This window comes from Megalops cyprinoides, chromosome 5, assembly GCF_013368585.1.
Source record: "Megalops cyprinoides isolate fMegCyp1 chromosome 5, fMegCyp1.pri, whole genome shotgun sequence".
Lineage (NCBI taxonomy): Eukaryota > Metazoa > Chordata > Actinopteri > Elopiformes > Megalopidae > Megalops > Megalops cyprinoides.
This window is the reverse complement of record NC_050587.1, coordinates 1,530,803-1,551,483: the sequence shown is the minus strand read 5'-3', so window position 1 is coordinate 1,551,483 and position 20,681 is coordinate 1,530,803. Positions and strand designations below refer to the sequence as shown.

The 20,681-nt window shown below is 42.9% G+C and overlaps 1 protein-coding gene across 6 annotated transcripts in view; it reads left to right on the top strand.

Moving 5' to 3' along the window:
- Nucleotides 1-20,681, top strand: part of kcnt1 (potassium channel, subfamily T, member 1) — a 75,885-nt gene that overhangs the window by 46,141 nt on the left and 9,063 nt on the right. For 3 of the 6 annotated variants that reach the window (XM_036528181.1, XM_036528177.1, XM_036528176.1), the window contains exons 8-25: nt 750-833; nt 1,492-1,586; nt 1,870-2,050; nt 2,810-2,974; nt 4,691-4,827; nt 6,994-7,057; nt 8,078-8,186; nt 8,800-8,908; nt 10,146-10,295; nt 10,679-10,917; nt 11,293-11,313; nt 13,079-13,295; nt 14,932-15,037; nt 15,620-15,792; nt 17,889-17,960; nt 18,525-18,659; nt 19,560-19,671; nt 19,910-20,011. In XM_036528181.1, the coding sequence (XP_036384074.1) occupies nt 750-833; nt 1,492-1,586; nt 1,870-2,050; nt 2,810-2,974; nt 4,691-4,827; nt 6,994-7,057; nt 8,078-8,186; nt 8,800-8,908; nt 10,146-10,295; nt 10,679-10,917; nt 11,293-11,313; nt 13,079-13,295; nt 14,932-15,037; nt 15,620-15,792; nt 17,889-17,960; nt 18,525-18,659; nt 19,560-19,671; nt 19,910-20,011 (2,271 nt within the window). The remainder of the gene's footprint in view (nt 1-749; nt 834-1,491; nt 1,587-1,869; nt 2,051-2,809; nt 2,975-4,690; nt 4,828-6,993; nt 7,058-8,077; nt 8,187-8,799; nt 8,909-10,145; nt 10,296-10,678; nt 10,918-11,292; nt 11,314-13,078; nt 13,296-14,931; nt 15,038-15,619; nt 15,793-17,888; nt 17,961-18,524; nt 18,660-19,559; nt 19,672-19,909; nt 20,012-20,681) is intronic. The other 3 variants (XM_036528182.1, XM_036528180.1, XM_036528178.1) reach the window with 1 other exon arrangement.

Below are 20,681 nucleotides of genomic sequence, written 5' to 3'. Positions count from 1 at the left end.
GCATCAGTATGCAGATATAAGTACTTGAGAATACTTGCAATAGTATGCAAATGTGAGTGTCTGAAGATACATGCATCAGTATGTAGATATGTAGTATGTAGATGTAGCAAGTAGATATGATTACTTGAATGTAAATTCATTAGTACAGGGAGATTTGTTCCTGACATAAAACCAACCATGCTTGATAAAAATAATAATGTGATAATGCATTAACAAGTCATTAATATGTCTGCATAAGTGATGATGCAATACATAATAATATGTGCATTTAAATTTAAAACGGTACGGGAATAGGGAGGGTCTGTGTGATGTTAATGGTCTTAAACCAGGGAATAGCAAGACGATCCTGTGTATGTGTTAGGCCTAATGTGTACGGCAGAGTGTATTGGATGTATTGGGTGTAAATAAACAGTTAAATCATCAATAAAATATATAAAGTATGTTGTCTCACACGGACATGTTTGGGAAAGATGATGGAACGTGGCCTGAGCTGACTTACAGGAGTAGCATATTTCCCTACTAGAGAGGTTTCTCTTTTGTGTCCAAACATTACTGAATATAACGATCAGTCATTAATGAACACAAGGAGGTGAACTAGGAAACATCAACTTGAATTTGAAAGACTTTTCTAAATGATTTCCTGCAGCCAGGAGGTGATAGCTGAAGTTATTTGGGTGATTGTATTTGTTCATTGTTGATGATGTGAATTAATATACAGATGTTTTTAAAATGCTTTTTAATGATTGCAGATATTTTGGCCTCCACTGAGAAACATCTTCATCCCGGTGTTTCTCAACTGCTGGCTAGCTAAGTGTGCACTGGAGAATATGATTGTAAGTAATGATGACCTCACAATGAAATAATTTTGCCTCAAAAGGAGACAAAAGTTTTATATGTGAGTTTGGTGGAAATTAGCTACTTCAAGAGCATGTTTGAAGTAGCTAATAAAAGCTAATAAATGCATAATAAAATACAGAAACATTTTAATACTGAATTTAACCCCTGTGACGCTTTGCCGATCATTGTAAAACTTTCTCATTGCAACTGCTAGAACGCCAATAAAACCGTACCGACTTCCAAACTACATCGGACCCGCGCCTCTTCAATTTTTACAAGATGAATAATGCTATGGTAGCTAGCCACTGTTTCCACTGTACAATTGCCACTGTTAACCCTGGTAAAACATTGTAATCTAAGGAGGGGTTTGATCATACTTCATGATCACTTGGCTAAACCTTCTGCAGTGCTATACTTTGTCATGTGGTTAGTACTTGTATTTTAATATTCTGTCAGCTGTATGAAAGGTTGTCTAGTCTGTATTATACTGCTGTTGTACCCATGGATAAGGCACTTAACCTTGCCTTGGTAAATATACAGCTGTATAAATGGATAAAATTATCACCTATTGTATGTAAAGTTTCTGGATAAGAGTGGCTGATAAATGACAATAATGTAATGTAATGCAAGTAGTTTTTTTAAAAAACTTCCCAGAACGATCTTCACCGAGCCATACAGAGGACTCACTCTGCCATGTTCAACCAGGTCCTCATCCTCATCTGTACACTACTCTGCCTGGTTTTCACAGGGTGGGTTTTTTTGCTTTTTCTCTCTCACTGCCCCTGGGTGTCTCTTTTGCTATCTCTTTTTCACTGCAAGAATGAGTAGTGTATCAGCCAGTTAACCTCCTTGTCATGGAGTGGCCAGTTTAGAGCTGAGCAAAGAGGTTGAAATGGTTCAATCAGAAAGATTATTTTAATGAGGTGTTAATTGCTTGTTAGTGACAGCTCATACGATATGTCCTTTAGGGCTTGTAACAGATGGCCATTTGCATCAACTCATAAGGATTTTTGTATGTATCACTCCTTACAGGACATGTGGAATACAACATCTTGAGAGAGCAGGGAAGAACCTCTCTCTGTTCAACTCCCTCTATTTCTGCATAGTCACCTTCTCCACTGTGGGTTATGGTGATGTCACCCCACAGATTTGGCCCTCCCAGCTCCTAGTGGTCATCATGATCTGTGTGGCTCTAGTAGTGCTCCCTCTACAGGTGGGATGTTTCAACTACATGTCTTGGTTCTCTTTGCAAGACCTCTGTTGGCGAGCTTTGAAATTGAAAGTGTTTGAGATTCTCTGTTTGTCTGCCTGTTTTTCTAGTTAATGTAAGGGGAACGTGTTTGAAGTGTAGAACTGTTGTGCTGTCTTTAACACTATTAGGACCAGACTTGTGTTGCTATATGTCTTCATTGATCTGTCAATAAAAAAGATATTTTCAGCTCCAGCCTTGTGATGCCTTTAGGAGGCACAAGACCTTTCAGTACGTATTTTATCAGTAAACCTTGACAGAATCAATAGCTGACCATAGAACAGTCTGGCAAACAGGGGGACTTAAGACTGAATGTATTGTCTGCAGTTAATTAAGCAATGGAGATTAAATGAAACTTCACAGGGGACCGCTTTCTTCCTAAGTGTGAATGTCATGGCCTCCCCCAAGGCAGGGTAAAGGAGGGAAAAAGGAGGGTATTGCAAAGCCCACAATTTCAATTTTGCCAAGGTTATGCACAATCATTAATGTGCAGTGTTCTATGATACAAGCAGAAACTGAGACATGATTGGTTTTTGACATAAATGATGCTTGCGTGGTTCATTTGATTTTTTTTCTCAGTTCAGATTTTAAATTATCCATTCCATTAACAGTTATGCAGTATAAGCTGAGGTTATAGAACTGTATACTTGTGATGTGTTCCATATCTGAACCCTTCAGAGTGTGTGGGTAAGATTTAGCATGCACTGCGGGTCTGTGTCCCAGTTTGAGGAGCTGATGTACTTGTGGATGGAGAGGCAGAAGTCAGGCGGGAACTACAGCCGCCACCGCGCGCAGACAGAGAAGCACGTGGTGCTATGCGTCAGCTCACTCAAGATCGACCTGCTCATGGACTTCTTGAACGAGTTCTATGCTCACCCCAGACTGCAGGTAAATGCACTGTGATGGCCATAGAGCATGGATCTCATTGGACCTCTCCGAACAGTAACAGACACAAACATATCATATCTCCCTGAACAGTAACAGACACAAAAGCATCAGATCTCTCAAACAGTAACAGATACAACAAGGGATGCTCATTTTGAATTTTTTTTCTGACCGATAGCCGACACTCGTTAACCGACATGGTTAAAATGTACTATTTCGAATGGATGAGTGTCTGTGACCCATTAAAAAAATACCTTCATTCAAAAAGAAAAAAATTCTTATTGTCAGTTAACGGTTAAACGGTCAATTATTAACATCCCTAGATACAACCATATCAGTTCTCTCTGTTAGAACGGTGGTAGTGACACAAAAGTGGACCACAGGGTATTCCGGTTCCAGGCAACGATCAGGGAAACTAAAGTGGGAACGAGACAGGTAACAAATGCTGAAACAAACTAGCAACGAGACAGAGACAAGCAGGGATATATATAGCAGGGGTAACGAGGAGATGGGATGCAGGTGAGCAGGCAGGCAGGTGACGGTGATGAGGAAATCAGGTGGGCGGGGACCAGGCTGGGAGTGGGGCGGGGGCTGGAACGCAAGGAAAACAAGAGCACATGGACATGGAGAAACAAAAACACCGCGGCTTAAGGGGGCGGAGCTCTGACACTCTCAAACAATAACAGACACAAACATATCAAATCTCAAACAGTAACAGATACAACCATATCAAATCTCAAACAGTAACAGATACAAACATATCAGATCTCTCTGAACAGCAACAGACACAAACATATCAGATTTCAAACAGTAACAGACACAAACATAGCATATCTCTCCAAATAGTAACAGAAGCTAATGATCTCTCAAAACAATCTTCTAGAGATGATAGCATACATAGTTGCTTTAGCCTTACAGGTGATGACCATCAACTAAAAGTGAGTGCTGATGGATGGTAAATTGTGGTGAAAACTGCATATCTACAGCATCACAAAGTCTCCATTTTCCCTCATTAGGCACTGTGATGCTAATGCATAAAAAACTACCTCAGTCTTTCCTTTCATCTCATCTATTGCAGCGCTCATAGGTTGCTCATCTCAAACCATCAAAATGTAGTCTGTACAAAATACTGCAGCACGGAACATTACACGTTGCCTCATGCTATTTAGTCACCCCCATCCTCCCTGCTCTGCTCAAATCCAGAATTCACTCATAGAGGTGTGCTCTCACTTTCAAGGTTCTTCCACAGTCTCTCTCCCCTATGTGTGTACCGTTTTCACTGTCACACCCTCTTTTGCACACATCCCAAAATCAGACTGTGCTCTGGGTGACTGGGCATTCCGCTCTGTTGCGCCCTGTCTGCGGAATGCCAGTGTGTCGGATTAACCATACATTAGCACTTTCATTGTCTGTATAAAAACTAAACTAACTTGAAGGTTATATTTTAACTACTTACTGATAATTTTAATTTAGCTCTATATTTATTACATTTTATTGCATTTTTTAAAATCTTTTTAGCAATATGTTTTTCTGGGAAAAATCTGTGTTTATATGGATGTGTGTTTGGATGTACCAAGCAGACCAGGCTGGCCTTATTCTCTTGTATGACAGCCCAAGGCATTTTAACGCCTGGAGTTCATGCTGGGAGTCCCTTCAGAGACGTGCTGTTATCTCATAGTGTGCTCCTGTGTGCCACTGTGTACCACTCTCTTCCTGCAGGATTACTATGTGGTGATACTCTGTCCAACGGAGATGGACATCCAGGTGCGCCGTGTCCTGCAGATTCCTCTCTGGTCCCAAAGGGTCATCTACCTGCAGGGCTCTGTTCTCAAAGACCAGGATTTGATGAGGGCAAAGTGAGTGTCCATCCCTAACACAGCACCAACCCCAGCAGCACCTCAAAATGAACCAGGCTTTACAAAGTATTTCCAGTAAATATCTGATCTGACAGGTTTCAGCAGCTCAGATCTCTATGGAAATGAAATTTTGCCCAGACAATGTACAAGCTAGCTGCTAGAGATACGAGTGCATTAAACCTTTATATCTGTTTTTTTTAAATACAGGAAAGGTTAAGACATAAGAAATTGCTTTAGGTGTTTTAGGTGATCAAATGAACACGGAAGAGCTGTGTCTTCAGGTGTTTCTTGAAGATAGAATATATTTATTGGGCTAAAAATATATTCTCAATATATTTTTTGTATGAGGAGGTGTATTGCAGGTGTGGGGTGGGAGATCCGTTCTGCCCCCCATGCAGTGCCTGTGTGAGCTCTTAACATCAGCCCACCTCAGGCCGCTCCCTCACTGCTGACCAGCCAAAGCAGAACTCCTTTAACCTGCACCCTCTCTCACTGGCCCCTCAAACTGAATCTGCAGGTCAGCACTGCCTACTGAACCCCGCTTTTGAAGAGTGACAGAGCCACAGATTGAATGAAGGTTAATTTCACCCGCGACGGTGGAAGTGGTGTCCTCCGGGAACAGCTGATTGCCAGGCCGTATTGAGCTGTTCATCACAAGTTGCCACAGCCACTCTCTTGTAGGCTGAATGACTCACTGGAGATGGCAGTCGCCAATGTACCGCGACAACGTTCCCACAGCTCTGGAGTTTGGCTGGCTTTGATTCATCTTAGCCCACCATGCCAGGGGCACAATTTAAAATTCTCAGCCCTGCACTTCTGTCCACCACTCATGATTATTCACTGGTGGATACAATGAAAAGAAGGTTTTTGTTTCCATTATCAGAATCCTTCATCTTTGCTTTCATGCCACAGTGCAAATAATTCATTCACAAAAATGAAACTTCTGCTGTTGAAATAAACAGATCGGTTTGGCTGTGGCTGTAACATCTGTCATACTACAATCAATGCTTTCCAGCCCAGTGGCCTCTGTTGACCAGTATGGCCTCTTCCTCTGCACGGAGCCCATGGGCATTGTTCAAAGGCCCAGGCAGAGCCAGACAGTGGGGTTCTGATCACACCACACCTGTCATTACTGCCTTATTTAAGCCAAAACAGTTTTTTTGCTCTATGTAACTCTCACAGTGCAGTCAATAGTTTTCTGTTATATTTTCCCATCAAAGTGCATTTCTGAGCTGTTATTTTATTCATGGGACAGCAAAGTTATTCTCCATGGATCTTGGCCCTGTGGTGGTTTTACTCAGTCCCAGGAGGTGGCACACTGCTGGTGTGAATTTGACCTTCTCCATCACAGTGCTACCTGACTGTGTTATTGATGCAAGTCATTGAAAGGCTATTAAGTTCTCTCCCTTTCAGTCACACCCAGAACTCCCCCAAAATTGTGACATTTTCATTTTCTTTAGAAAGCTTCATTTAACCTTTCCAGTAAGATAATGGAGTTTTTTGTGCCTATACCTTTAGTCTTGAAAAGGAACAGATGTACAAAAAGACAAAGTTTGCCCATTGATCTGCTCAACAAAACTTCTTTCCTGCTTGAAATGTTTTTTGTTATATGTACGTTGTAATAACTTTAATAGATTATGATTAAGGTAAAGTTTTTGCAATTATTGCATAATGTTTGTGCATAATGATTGTTATCCAATAGTCTTTTTTCATGCTCCTTTCCAAATCCAAAATGAAAACTAGGTGCTAATTCAGGGCAAACTGTAATATTATGAATTCAATTTGCACACAGAAGAATGTTTGACAAGTTGATGTTTTCAAAAAGAAGACATTATGAATTCTGATTTCAGTGCATTCATTTGTAATTCAGTGGCAGCCATGTTCATAGAACTATTCAAAGAGTGCCAGCCACTGACAGATTGTAAGTAGAACTGAGTGCATCTTTCAAAATCAAAAGCATTTCATGTTTATCTTCAAAGGCATGCTTACCATTATCCACTTCATTTTATCCTTTAAAATGTATTTATATTCAGATTTTCTTGGAATAGACATCTCTCCTGTCTGGCTGGGTATATCCTCCTGTAAAATTGGTTTTCTCTTCTCTCTGCACTGGGCATGTCTTCTGTTTTCATGTACCTGATTGGGTGAATTTTCTGTCTCCTGCAGAATGGATGATGCAGAGTCTTGTTTCATCCTCAGCAGCAGGAATGAGGTGGACCGCACAGCAGCTGTAAGGAAATACAATGGGAATGAGCTGCAAGAACATGTCACTTGCCACTCCTGTTCATCACCCTCCCTGCTACCTCAAGATCTTAAACCTCACAGGGCCCACACTGACTACAGCTATAATGACCCTTTCCCTACAGCTCAATGTGAACACACACAAAAATTTCAATGTTGAAAAATTATGTAATAATAACATAAGCAATGTAATAACAAATCAACTAAAGTAAGGGCTTCAACATATATTATATATTACATTATATCACATCTTCATTTACTTCATAGGCTTCATGCAATGGGAATTATTCATCTAAATCAATGTGAAAGACAAATTATGAATGACCTGAAGTGTAATTAATCACAGCATAAATTGAATAGTGTAACCTGTAAATAATACATTTCTTCTTGGTATTGCCTGCAAATCTTGTTTTTTTTTAAATACGTCCCCTTTGTGTTTTAATTCTGCATATTCATTCGCAAATGTGGCATGATTATGAAAGCATATCATTTCTGGCAGCTAAAGCTGTAGAAGTAAAGAACACTTTGGGTAAAAGCTGAATACAGGAGACATAGGGGATGGGTTGAAGTGGTGCTGTCTCTATTGTGTTCTGCAGTCCATTACCTTTTACTCCAAAAGTATACCCAGTGTATCCCTCTGTAGTCTTCTGTTTTTTCATGCTCAACACATGCCTGCTAGCTCAGCTTTGCAGTCACTCCTGGACCCAAAGCCTTATAATAGAAAATTTTTTATCTACATAATTAACATACACCATCATGCAGTTTGTTTTCCAACATTAGAAGCTAGCCCTTGTTTTTGCTTCCTTCTGAACATTTTCTTGTTATTTTGGATTTGCTTCCGCTGGCTCAATTTAGCTTTCTAATCCCAAATCCTTTTTGTTTAAGCAGACACGGTACTTAAAGTTGTTAGAAATATCAGAGTCTTGCATATCAGATGAAGTGTCCTTTGATTGGTCATGTGAGTGAGGCTGATATGGATGCAGTGGCTCAAAGTGTGCCCCTCTCATAGGACCACCAGACCATTCTGAGGGCCTGGGCCGTGAAGGACTTCGCCCCAAACTGCCCGCTCTATGTCCAGATCCTCAAGCCGGAGAACAAGTTTCACGTGAAGTTTGCTGGTGAGCACCCCCGGTGGCGGTCAGTTTCGTATGCACAAAACTCTGAGCTGCTGTTTATACAGGAACACAGGCAGGGAGGGCCTCAGCGCTACTCCTGGACTTCACTTCTCACAACAACCATTGTGGATTTCCAGTTTGTGGTTCATTGCTCACAAGCTACAATCCTCCATATGTTGCTCTGTATTTAGCTATGTGTTGATATAATTTATGACAAATTATATGGAACCACATTGAAAAACACTGCACTGGGAACAGTTTGGTGTGGTATCATTAGTTAGTCTTTCATCTTGTCTTACTAGGGTATCTGCCTTTCCAGCTCTAATTTCTCCCAATGATGTGACTTTAAATTTTTATCAGATAAATTGCACTTGACCTGAATGAATGAGTAAATATAAATACCATGGTGTATATAGTAGAAATACTCAGCAGTTTTACCCCTCAGTAAGGTGAATTGTGAATGTAACATTTGTATATAGCAATGTAAACATGTAAACAAATAGTAAGAGCACTTGAAAGCTATTGAAATGTGTATTTCAGATAATGTCATCAGCGATGGGGAGCACATGCATGCCATTTTGGCTCTGAACTGTGTTGTTTCACGCTTGTGCTTCAGATCATGTGGTCTGCGAGGAGGAGTTCAAGTACGCCATGTTGGCTTTGAACTGCGTGTGTCCAGCCACGTCCACGCTGGTCACACTGCTGGTCCACACGTCCCGCGGACAGTGAGTACTCTCAGCACCCAGGGTGTGCATTGGGGCAGTTTGTACCAGTCACCAAGTCTTTTCTTTCTTTATTTATGTGTTGCTGTCAGCAAAGCCTTAATCTATTTAATCTCTTTACAAGTTGATTTGGCATGTCACAATTTCAGTGTGTTACATTTAAATTGTTATCGCCTTAAAGTACCCCCACAGTGGCTTCTCAGAAAGAAGGCCATAGTGCACAGAAATGCCTGTCAACATGTATGATGCAGGTGTCAATCATTTCCCCAGTGAGAGACAGAACAGTGCAGTTTTAGTGCCACTCAGACTGCATGAGCAGGGAGAGAACACTGTGGAAAGTGCCTTGTTTCATTTGGCAGCTGTCTGGAGAGGTGTGCTTGCTGTCCGGGTTCCTGCACACAAGAAAACTTTGCTGATTTATGTTTTCTAATGTACAAAACCATGTCATCCATAATACTGTTTTCCAGAAGAGCAGAGTTGATATTAAAGTGCCGAGGAAATTAAGTATAATTGTTAACAGTGAACAGTTGATTAAAATGCTTGCAGAATCTCATTAAGGAGGCAGCATGTACAGTTTTTTGATATTAATTCTCAGAGTGAGGGAGGAGAGGAAGTGAGAGGAAATTCATTAATATACATGACTCTCCAGACACATGCCAGAGCTCAGGTGGAGTTCGCCCAAGGACATTTCTCATGAGGGATCCAAAGTGGCTTTTTGGTCTGGGGACCATTTGGGCAGGTCACCTGCTGTGGAAGTGGAACTGGAATTTCGAGGTGGGCGCAAAGATGTGGCCAAGCAGATTGGAAGAAGCGAGTGCAACAGAATCCCCATTAACCCCATTAACAGCTGGTGATATCATTTGTCAGAGTGAGATGGACCTGTCCCTCAGAGGAAACTGCTGAACTAGCATATTGGGGCACATAAGAAAGTGAATGTAAATGAGACTGCAGACACAGCAACCAGGGCCTTTAGTCAATCTCTCCATCCACAAAAAGTTGATTAGATGTCCAGGCTGGACCAGAAAGCATTGTACGTGCTCTGGAGGAGTCTAGGGCTTTTTTCTCATCTGTGATTCTGAAATCTGATGGGACAGAGCTTTTAGTGGGCAGTGGAAAATAAAGACATACAAAGGTGGACCATGAAGGCAGACAGTAAGAAAAGAAAGCCATGTGAAGATGATGTGTGACCCAGTTGCATGCTGGGAAGGGGTAGGATGTCACAGCAGTATGTTTGATGTAGGGAGGGACAGCAGTCTCCGGAACAGTGGCAGAGGATGTATGGCCGTTGCTCAGGCAATGAAGTGTACCATATCCGGCTCGGTGACAGCAAATTCTTTGGGGAGTACGATGGCAAGAGTTTCACCTACGCCTCCTTCCACGCACACAAGAAGTAAGTAGAGACACCTGTACTGGGTGGGTGAGTGAACGTGTGTGTGTGTGTGTGTGTGTGCACATTTGTTGCCGTCTGTATGTATGAGACTATGTGTGACTGTGTGTATGTATCTATATCATACATATAAATTATTACATTTACATTTACATTTAGCAGACTCTTTTATCCGAAGTGACTTACATGTGAGCAGGTATTGGGCAATGAAAGGAAAGGGTGTGACTGGGCACAGTCACATTTAAGATAGCTCCTTGGTGAGGTATGTTTATGAAGCAAAGTATCACTGTATCACTGTATCACTGCACTATATGAAATCATTCCCATTGACATTGCAGTTGCTTGTGACAGGAATGCTCGTGCTGAGTGTCTCTGCTCCCCCCCAGGTATGGTGTGTGCCTGATCGGGGTGAAGAGGGAAGACAACAAAAGCATACTGCTGAACCCGGGTCCCCGGCACATCATGGCTGCCTCCGACACCTGCTACTACATCAACATCACCAAGGAGGAGAACTCCGCCTTCATCTTCAAGCAGGAGGAGAAACACAAGAGGAAGGGGCTGTCCTCGGGCAGGGCCTTTGAGGGCCCCTCCCGCCTCCCTGTCCACAGCATCATTGCCAGCATGGGTGAGCCAGGGCGTGTGGGGTGTGAACAGGGAGTTTTGAGGGGAAAGTTAGGGGAGACTGGTCCTCTCATTCAGGCAGAGAGAAACACACCCCAGTAATCCTGGCCATATCAGAAACATTGAAGTTCTCTCAAACTGGGATGAAGCATTTCAAACCTAACTAGGAGCAAAATAGGTCAATATTTTTCCACAATTTCCTCATTGCCTGACTATTGTTGTAGTGAACACTGTGAGTCTCTTATATTTTCTGTATATTTTAGTGATGGTTCTGTGTGCTTTTGTCACATGGCATGCGTGTGGAAGTTGACTCTGTTGGCTTTTGTCCTTTCTCGGCTGACATTTTTTTATTGTTTTCTTTTCCTTTGGTTTGTTAAAGTTGATCAGTCCACTGCTTATGGTAAGTTTGTGCATGCCACTTTCATGGGAATGTCTGGAGGACATTTTACCTTTCTTAATTGCAGTTGCGTTTTTTTTTTCTTTTTTGCCTTCTTGTGTTCTTTTTTGAACATAACTGTCTGCCCCAGACAGCTAATTTTGATGGAGTCAATCCAAAACTCAAAAGCATGCTGGGTTTGATCATTTCCTGGTCTATTTCAGCCTCTCTCCTTTCATCCTGGCATCTAAAGTGTATTCATTTAGAAGGTTTTTGCTTTTATAAAGATCCCCTCCAGCTTTTCTCCATCGGAAACTTCGATTCCGATATGTACTAGTGCCCAATTTACACTTTAAATTCTTGTTTTCTTGTAATCGTCATGCTACTGCAGATTAATATGAAACTGAATGTCTGAATGTCTCAATAGATGAGGCAATTGAAAATATTTTGGTATGTTCCAATCAATCAATTCCTTCCATGTTATTTAATCGATCTGTTTTTATATATCATGAATGTGTCTTGTGCTTAAATTCATGTACAAGATGTATATTTTATGTACCAAAAACCTGGTGGCTATGAGACAAGACTGCATGCATGAGTGCTCATAGCTCTTGGAAATGGCAGCTGTATCTCTGAAATACAGTTGAAACAGCTCAGGCATTTCCAAACAGCCCTGCTACATCCCAGCATGCACTCTGCTGAATATGTCCCAGATGCAAAGCGAACCCATGAAGGAACATCCCATTGTAAGATAGAGGCCACCAATATTATAACTGGACAAGAGGTCAAAAGACACAGTTGACTTACGTGTGTGACCTAGTAGATTAGGTGTGTTAGTGGGATGCTGTTTTGTCATTGATTCAATCGTAGGTCACTGAGGAGTGAGGCTATGCAGGCCAGGCCTGGTTCCAGGGAAGGGGTTACAAAGTTTCTCAGGTGAAAATCAGGTGTCCTCTATTCAGAAAGATAAGACCTCCTCCCTATGAAAATGCTTTTTCTTCCATGAGGAGCACAGGATTTAAGAGGGTTTCACACACTTAAGTGAATCGGAAGAGACTGCTGCTAATATCAGCAGCAGTCCATATTCTTGAACTGAGCAGCCAATCTTTCTGCTCTGGTGTGTGTGTGTGTGTGTGCGCGCATAATCCAGGCGTGTATAACCCTACATACAAATGTAAATTGGGTGAAATAGATGGCATTCACTTGCAGACTTCTGAGACTGCATTCAGATGAAGACAGGAATTAAATAGATTTTCTGGCCTTAGTTTGCAGAACTGAGAGATTGGGTCCATTCCCTCTGGTTCACGAATGTGTTGTGTAACAAAGGGAGTACACGTGACCCAAGCAAGGCACAACAAGGAGCCACAGATTACAATCATTTTGTTTCAAATGGTAAAAATTATACTGAATCTATTATACACAAAACATTAAAATACTCCTGGGCTTGATGTGATAAGACTTAAAGGCTTAAGACCATAGCTATCACCTTGATACCAAGCCAATTCTAATATCCCTGTTTTAAGAACAAAGTGTACAGTTACCCGTGAGGCACCTTGGTGGATCGGCGGACTGGGTGTGGTGATTGGTTTATGGCTCATTGGGTGTGGCTGCTTTTTGTTTGAACAGCATGTAGAGCGAGCTGCAGTCTGCTCTGTGCACGCTCTGCTCTGTTGCTCTACAGCAGCACCTGAGGAGATTCTTGAGCAGGTTCTGATGCAGCCTAGCAGGCTGTGCACTTTGCACCCCCACCACAGGATTCAATAAGACACCTCTGCTCCTCTCATTGCAGGGACGGTGGCCATGGATCTGCAGAACACGAACCCGCCAGACAGCGACGGCAGCAAGCTGGCGCTGCCCGCCGAGAACGGCGCCGGGAGCCGGCGTCCCAGCATCGCCCCCGTCCTGGAGATTGCTGACTCCGCCGCCATCCTGCCCTGCGATCTCCTCGGTGACCAGTCAGAGGACGAGGCCACCCAGTCAGACGACGAGGGCTCGTGTGCCTCGGAGTGAGTCCCTGCCCTCCGGGAGAGGAGCTGAGAGCAAAAGAGGGTGCGATCAGTTGATCTAGAGGGGTCATGCGAGGCAGGCAGTGATGGATTACCCCCCCGCACTCTGCTGAATGAGTCATTTTTAATCGTGCTTCCTATTGTGAGCTGTCGGCGCATGACTCGTGTGGGACAGCTGGAAGGCGAAAGGCGCTGCTGATGGCTTTCATTGGCTCCTTTGCAGCTGCTGAAGGATGATAGGTCTCATTACTCATTTTTCACCTTTCCCAAATGTGATCATGGGAACACTCTGGAGTGCTTGTTAAGTGTCCTCACTTAGGACAGGCACATGTCCAAAAGCTGTAAGGTTCCCAGGCTGTTCCCCATTTCTTTCCTGCTTAGAGTGCCACATTCTCTAGGATAGTCCACAGCAAGAACATCCCGGGCTGTCATGTTCTGAGCAGAAAGAAGCAGAGAGTAGTAAACATTGCATTCCTGTGCCACTGCCAGCCTCAGACCAGCACGAACCTCCTCGTGCTAAAACAGCATGGAGGCCGTGCTGTGCAAATGTCAGTCTGTGCTTGTGTTAAACTCAATCTGTTGCTCCGCTGGAAATGCAGTTATTGCACCTCTGATTAATGGCTGATCTAGGATATGTTTTGAGGAAAAGATCAGCTTGCCTTACCTTTGTGCAATACTGTGATACAGAAGATATCTCTTTTATACCGACCTCACCGGGTCTATCTCTAAGAGGAAAAACAACATAGGGAAAGAGTCTGCTGGAGTCACAAAACATTAATTAATCAACTCTGTGACACAGAAATAGAAGTACTAGAACAGCTCTACTCATCTAAAGTATCTGTCCAATGCATTCAAGTATATTGGACAGGATTAAAACTGCATTTTGGTTTCAACTAAATCTAACCAACAGTTGAATGTCTTTTTTTTCACTTGGGCATAGCACTCAGTACACGGCCATCTGTATTAACTATGTCAAACTGTATGTCCTCCCTGCTTGTAAAATGTTCCTACATGAACAAGACAGGTGTTATTGATGATAAAGAGATCTCAATGTAGTGATGCAGTATTCTAACAAATGTCACACTACTTGTGTAAAAATGTTCCTCAATTTTATTTCATTATTTCTTTCTCAGTACATCTGCTTTACATAGCTCAACACCTTAGTCCCAAGGAAAGCAGTATCGTTCAGAATAGAATAGCAGTCATATACGAAGGCATGATTACCCCCACACAATATACTGCAACAGCAGAGTTACACCCTGCTGGCTTTAACACGAGTTCACCTGGTTAGACATAACCTTGCTGATGAGTCATACATAGCATCCTGCCACCCCCACCCCCCCTCCCCCCCCCCCAATCAATTCAGGCTTTGGGCTCTGCCTCGGTCATTACAGGTCCTTTATATTAATAAGCTCTGCTGGAAGAGAGCTGCAGAAACAGTGCAGTGGGAGGTGCTGTTGGTCCTGCCTTTGTGTGTTCCTCCTGCTCCCCCCTGTGGCCACATGTAGTCTCACCTGTTTTCCAGAGCATAAAGAAATGGAAAATGATGATTTTGCAGAAACATGAAGAGGGAATGAACTCCCTGCACCTCACTATCTGCATAAATATAAATCCTTCTTTGTTTTCTTTCAATCAGGTATGTGAAAGGATATCCTCCTAATTCCCCCTACATTGGGAGTTCCCCCACCCTCTGCCACCTGTTACCTGAGAAAGCGCCATTCTGCTGCCTACGGCTGGACAAGGTGAGAAGGGTTATGGAGACACAGCATCCCTGAGGTGTTAGCTCTTCCTCTGGGTCCTCCTTTTTCTTAATGTCTCTCATGCATGCTCACACAAGACCAAATGCATGTGCGTCATGGAAGATATTCTGGAATATGTTTGTATTAATTAATCTGTTTGTCAGTGTGACATGACAGAGTAGCTTAGCCAGTGGGGGAGGATGTCTTCTTACTTGAGTAGTTGCAAGTTCAGCTTCATTTTTACTTGAGTAGACGCAAGTTCAGCTTCATTCTGACTATTTTCTGACTGGCAGCTGTGTAGTGGCGCAACTAGCGAACTGGAGAAGAACCAGGAAGTTGTACGCACAAGTCCCAGGGAGGACACTGTTGTTGTACCCCAAAGAAAAATGCTTCAATATCCAGCTGTATCCAAATAGACATTATGTAAGCTATGTAAGCCACCGTGCATAATGGCATTGGTAATGACTAATGGATTTTTTTTTTATTATTATTGGTAAAAGGCTGGTAGTTGTTTTAACAGCACTCTAAGCTGCACAATGTTACGTAAGTGTTTTTGAACTTTTCCCTCTCATATCCAACGCCCAGGGCTGCAAGCACAACAGCTTCGAAGACGCCAAAGCATACGGTTTTAAGAATAAGCTGATCATTGTCTCTGCTGAGACAGCGGGGAATGGGCTGTACAATTTCATCGTTCCTCTTCGTGCCTACTACCGCCCCCGAAAAGAACTGAACCCCATTGTCCTGCTCCTGGACAACCCGTAAGTTACCCAGTTACGCTCACTCATGAGCTACAACGTACACTGCCGATAAGCTGACTTGCTCACGCACAGCGTGAGAGCACTGTATGTAAGTCCAGTCGTCTTCTTCACAGCCACAGCTCAGTCATCCTCCTCTCAGACAACAGTGACACCGCTGTTTTACAGTCTTCTGTTTGACTCAGACATTATGCAAGTGCCCGCAGTCGTTTTATTTAATAAACCTGTGCAGGATGCTGTCACAGTAACGGCGCTGCCTATTCCAAGTCCTCTGACTTGTTTATGCACTTAGAGATCACTTTTTTGTTCTAAGATTCTTATGTGATTGGATACGAACCCATGTTTCTCAATGCTCCTATTGAAAATTGGAAATCGCCGAGGCGCTATTGTTAGTCTATTAGAGTGAGAGAACGGTGCTTAACAGCGGGCAAGGCACTGATTATCCCCGTGCAGCTAGAACATTACTGCGGGGTGAGAGATGGATCAAGGCCCATGCATAATTCATAAAATGTGCCACTCCATAAAAAAGCTGGAGCACAGATTTTAGGTTGGTTTTTTTCTTCTGCTGCTGTAAACAGTAGCAGCAGATTACATTATAACCCCGTAGTCTCCCACAGGGCCATCACAGCTTGTTCGGCATCCTGAACCGCGGTGTCGGATTGTGGTTACTCAGATCAGAGGAAAGACACGATACAGCGCTGTTGTGGACGGCTCTATTATCCAAGGCTAGAAGGAGAAGAACAAGAAAATATCACCATGCAGTATAGTCTGAATGAGTTCCCATGGTGACGCTGTAATACCTCGAATTACATACACTATGTGGACAAAAGTATTCAGACGCCTGACTATTACATTGTAATGACATTGTATTCAAATACATATACTCTAATATGGAGTTGGTCCCCCTTTTGCAGCTATAACAGCTTCCACTCTTCTTGGAAAGCTTGCCACAAGATTTTGGAGTGTTTCTGTGGGAATTTGTGCCCATTCATTCTATGGAGCATTTATGAGGTCAGGCACTGATGTTGGACGAGAAGGCCTGGCTCGCAATCTCCGTTCCAGTTCATCCCAAAGGTGCTCGATGGGGTTGAGGTCAGGGCTCTGTGCAGGCCAGTCATGTTCTTCCACACCGAACTCATAAAACCATGTCAGCCCCATACCATTATCCCTCCTCCACCAAACTTCACAGTTGGCACAATGCAGTCAGGCAGGTAACGTTCTCCCGGCATCCGCAAAAACCCAGACTCACCCATCTGACTGCCAGAGAAGCATGATTTGTCACTCCACAGAACACGTTTCCACTGCTCCACAGTCCAGTGTCAGTGTGCTTTATACCACTCCATCCGACACTTGGCATTGGACTTGGTGATGTGAGGCTTGCATGCAGCTGCTCGGCCATGGAAACCCATTCCATGAAGCTCCCGCTGCACAGTTTTTGTGCTTACATTAATGCCAGTGGAAGTTCGGAACTCTTCAGCTATGGAATCAGGAGAGCGTTGGCGACTTTTACGCACCATGTGCCTTAGCAGTCGTTGACCCCGCTCTGTGATTTTAGGTGGTCTTCTGCTTCGTGGCTGAGTTGCTGTTGTTCCTAAACGCTTCCACTTTCTAATAATATTACTTATAGTTGACAGTGGAATATCCAGCAAGGATGAAATTTCACAAACTGTCTTATTGCAAAGGCGGCATCCTATCACAGTACCACACTTGAAGTCACTGAGCTCTTCAGAACGACCCATTTTGTATCACAGATGTTTGCAAATGGAGATTGCATGGCTAGGTGCTTGATTTTATACACCTGTGGCAACGGGTCTGATTGAAACACCTGATTTCAATAATTAACAGGTGTGGCCAAATACTTTTGTCCATATAGAGTATCTCCAGTTCCCAGTTCAGCACTGGGGAGGTGTGATCTTTCACATAATCTGTAAAACTCAGTGTTTATTAAAGACCCCACAGCTGTCTTTGGAAAAAGAAAGAGAGGGGATAACCCAGATATCCCATGCTGCCTATGGGTGCTAAGATTTTGGTGGAATTGGTAAGATAAAGAGTAAACGGAGGTGTCGGATTGTGATCACTGATGTGTTTCTGTCTATTAGGCCAGACAACCACTTCCTGGAAGCCATCTGTTGTTTTCCCATGGTTTACTTCATGGCTGGAACCATTGACAAGTAGGTTATTCAAAGAGGGACTTCTTTCAACGCATCATTGCACATATTTATTTGTTTTTATTTTTGCATTAATTAAATGTGAATATAATTAAATATAAACAATCTCATGCTGTAGCTTTTGCAATAGCAAACAAATTTCAGACAATCTGCGGTGTTTCGTGAGCATCATTTATTCTAATTACGCCTTTGGTGGTTGTTTTATTGTTAATCAAGGAGGATAAAGGGCAACAAGATGAAAGTAATGATAGATTTAAAGGTAGTGTTCGGGCTTCCCCTGTTTCCAGCTCACCGGTCGCCACTGCAGATAACATGGAATTATGTTCTTTATGGTATTTTACAAAATCACCAGATGAAGCCAGTAAAATCTCTAGCAGTATGTTCTTTTAGAACCTCTCTAACAAGTTTAACTGGTAGTTGGGAGAGATTCCCCATGTCAATTGGTTTAAGTTTGGGATAAATGGTAGCGCCTGTGCTGTTCAGATCAAGAGTGAATGAGGCTTGACTGGCTGAAACAGGGGGTGCTTGGAGATGCTCTAGCTGATTGGTTGGTTCATTGTGCAACAGCTTGGACAACCTGCTGCAGTGTGGGATCATCTACGCTGACAACCTGGTGGTAGTGGACAAGGAGAGCACCATGAGTGCGGAGGAGGACTACATGGCCGATGCCAAAACCATCGTCAATGTCCAGACCATGTTCAGGTGAGGGCTGGGGCTGCTCTTCTTCTCTGATTGGTCAAGAAATCCTACCTGACACATTTTGGCCACTCGTAGAACAGTATGCATTGCGTGCATTTATTTTGAACCATTTGAAGCAGGTCCGTGCGCACGTGCGTGCATGAGTGCGTGCCTTGGTTTCCCTGTGCTGTCTCTCTGGGCTTTTGAAGCAGTTACAAAAGCCGTCAACCAGCAACAATCTGAGCATAAAATAAATCAATGTAAAAAGAAGTGGGTCAGCACTGTCATTGTGGATTCATTCTGTTCCTCTGCTATGTTCAGGTCCTCGTTGTGGCTGTGTCAGTCTTGTTCAGTTTGTTAAGCGTGTGTGTTTCCTTCTCCTATCACATGGTGCTTTGATGGTGATTCTGTGCATACAAAAATGCTGCATCATAGAAAAATCTAGATAGTTTAACTATATGCAAAAATAGCTTCCAACCCTCAATAAAACATTACAATATTTAATTTTTGGCAATATTATTGTTGGGTTATTAATCTATGTAAAGGTAATGTGTGATTATCGTGATCATTGTCACTGACCCAGGTCTTTATCTTTCTTCTCAAAAATTACTCTAGATCTTCATACAGCACCCTCTGATTCCCACTCACAGAGCAATGGGGCACTCACATTCCCCCTCACGCCTTGCTCATTGCATAATGACTGCACATAAATAATTGATCTAAATAATTATCTTGTCAATTGCCAATAAGAGAATAATTTTTAAAACTGTAAAGCAGTCAACTTTATGCACATTTTTAAGTGTGAGCTGTCTAAAAAGATGATGCGTAATGTTTTGATTATGCATGTTTCTCTCTGGTACGAGGATAACTGAGTCACTCTGTCTTTCTCTCTTTCTGTCGCACCCCCCCCCCCCCCCCCCCCAGGCTGTTTCCCAGTCTAAGCATCATCACTGAGCTCACCCATCCGTCCAACATGAGGTTTATGCAATTCCGAGCAAAGGACTGCTACTCCCTGGCTCTATCCAAACTGGAGAAGGTGGGGGCGAGGAATGTGGGGAGGTAGTGGTCTGTTGAAAGGGGAGGGGAAGGGAGGGGAGGGGACTGTGGGGATCAGAGGGTACTGTAGGGAGGAGGGAATGGAACTGTGAGGAGCAGTACTGTGTGAACAGGTGGGGAATAGGGAATGGGATTACTTTGGCTGTCTCGTATGTGATCATGGGCCAGTGAGCCATAATGAAGCAGAGCGGTGCATTCTGCTGGTTTCCTCCCTGCAGAAGGAACGTGACAAGGGCTCGAACCTGGCCTTCATGTTTCGCCTCCCGTTCGCCGCCGGCAGGGTATTCAGCATCAGCATGCTCGACACGCTCCTGTACCAGGTGAAGTCAGAGGGCAGACTCCTCCCCCTCGCATGTGCCTGCATAACCATCGTATGTTAACCAAATACCATACCTTCATTTACATTGCACTTACTGTAGCAGAGTCACCCACTACCCAAGTAGCACTAACCAAGACCTTGTCATATCTTAGCTGGTTTTAACAATAATTTATTATACTAACTGATTTACTAATTTAGATACATTTCTTTTCCAAGGGATGTACATTTCCAATTACACAACATTAGTCAAAATTACTAAAATTACTGTCTTTTTTCAAGTTGTAGATAGCAGCATCACTTGCATCTGCTTGTCTGTGTAAGAGAGTATAACTGAAGGCTAATGGCTTTCTGCAGTCTCTGAATCACTGATGTTATTAAGAACACTAAAAGCACTGCTCTGTTGGAGTGAATCACAGACGGTTTTCAATCGTCTACTACTTTTTCATACAAGGTTCACATCATCTCTGTTGATCTCAAAAGTGTCCCTCTTATAAGGGCTTTAATTCCTTTGTGTTTCCCCTGATGAATATCCAAACCACTGCTCACAAGATAAATAACTACCCAGAGGTGAAAATATGCCCTACTTGCCTTTTTAGTGACATACAATTATCGGAGAAATACTTACATACTTTAGGGACTGTGAAGTCTGATTACAAAAGTGTAATTTGTCA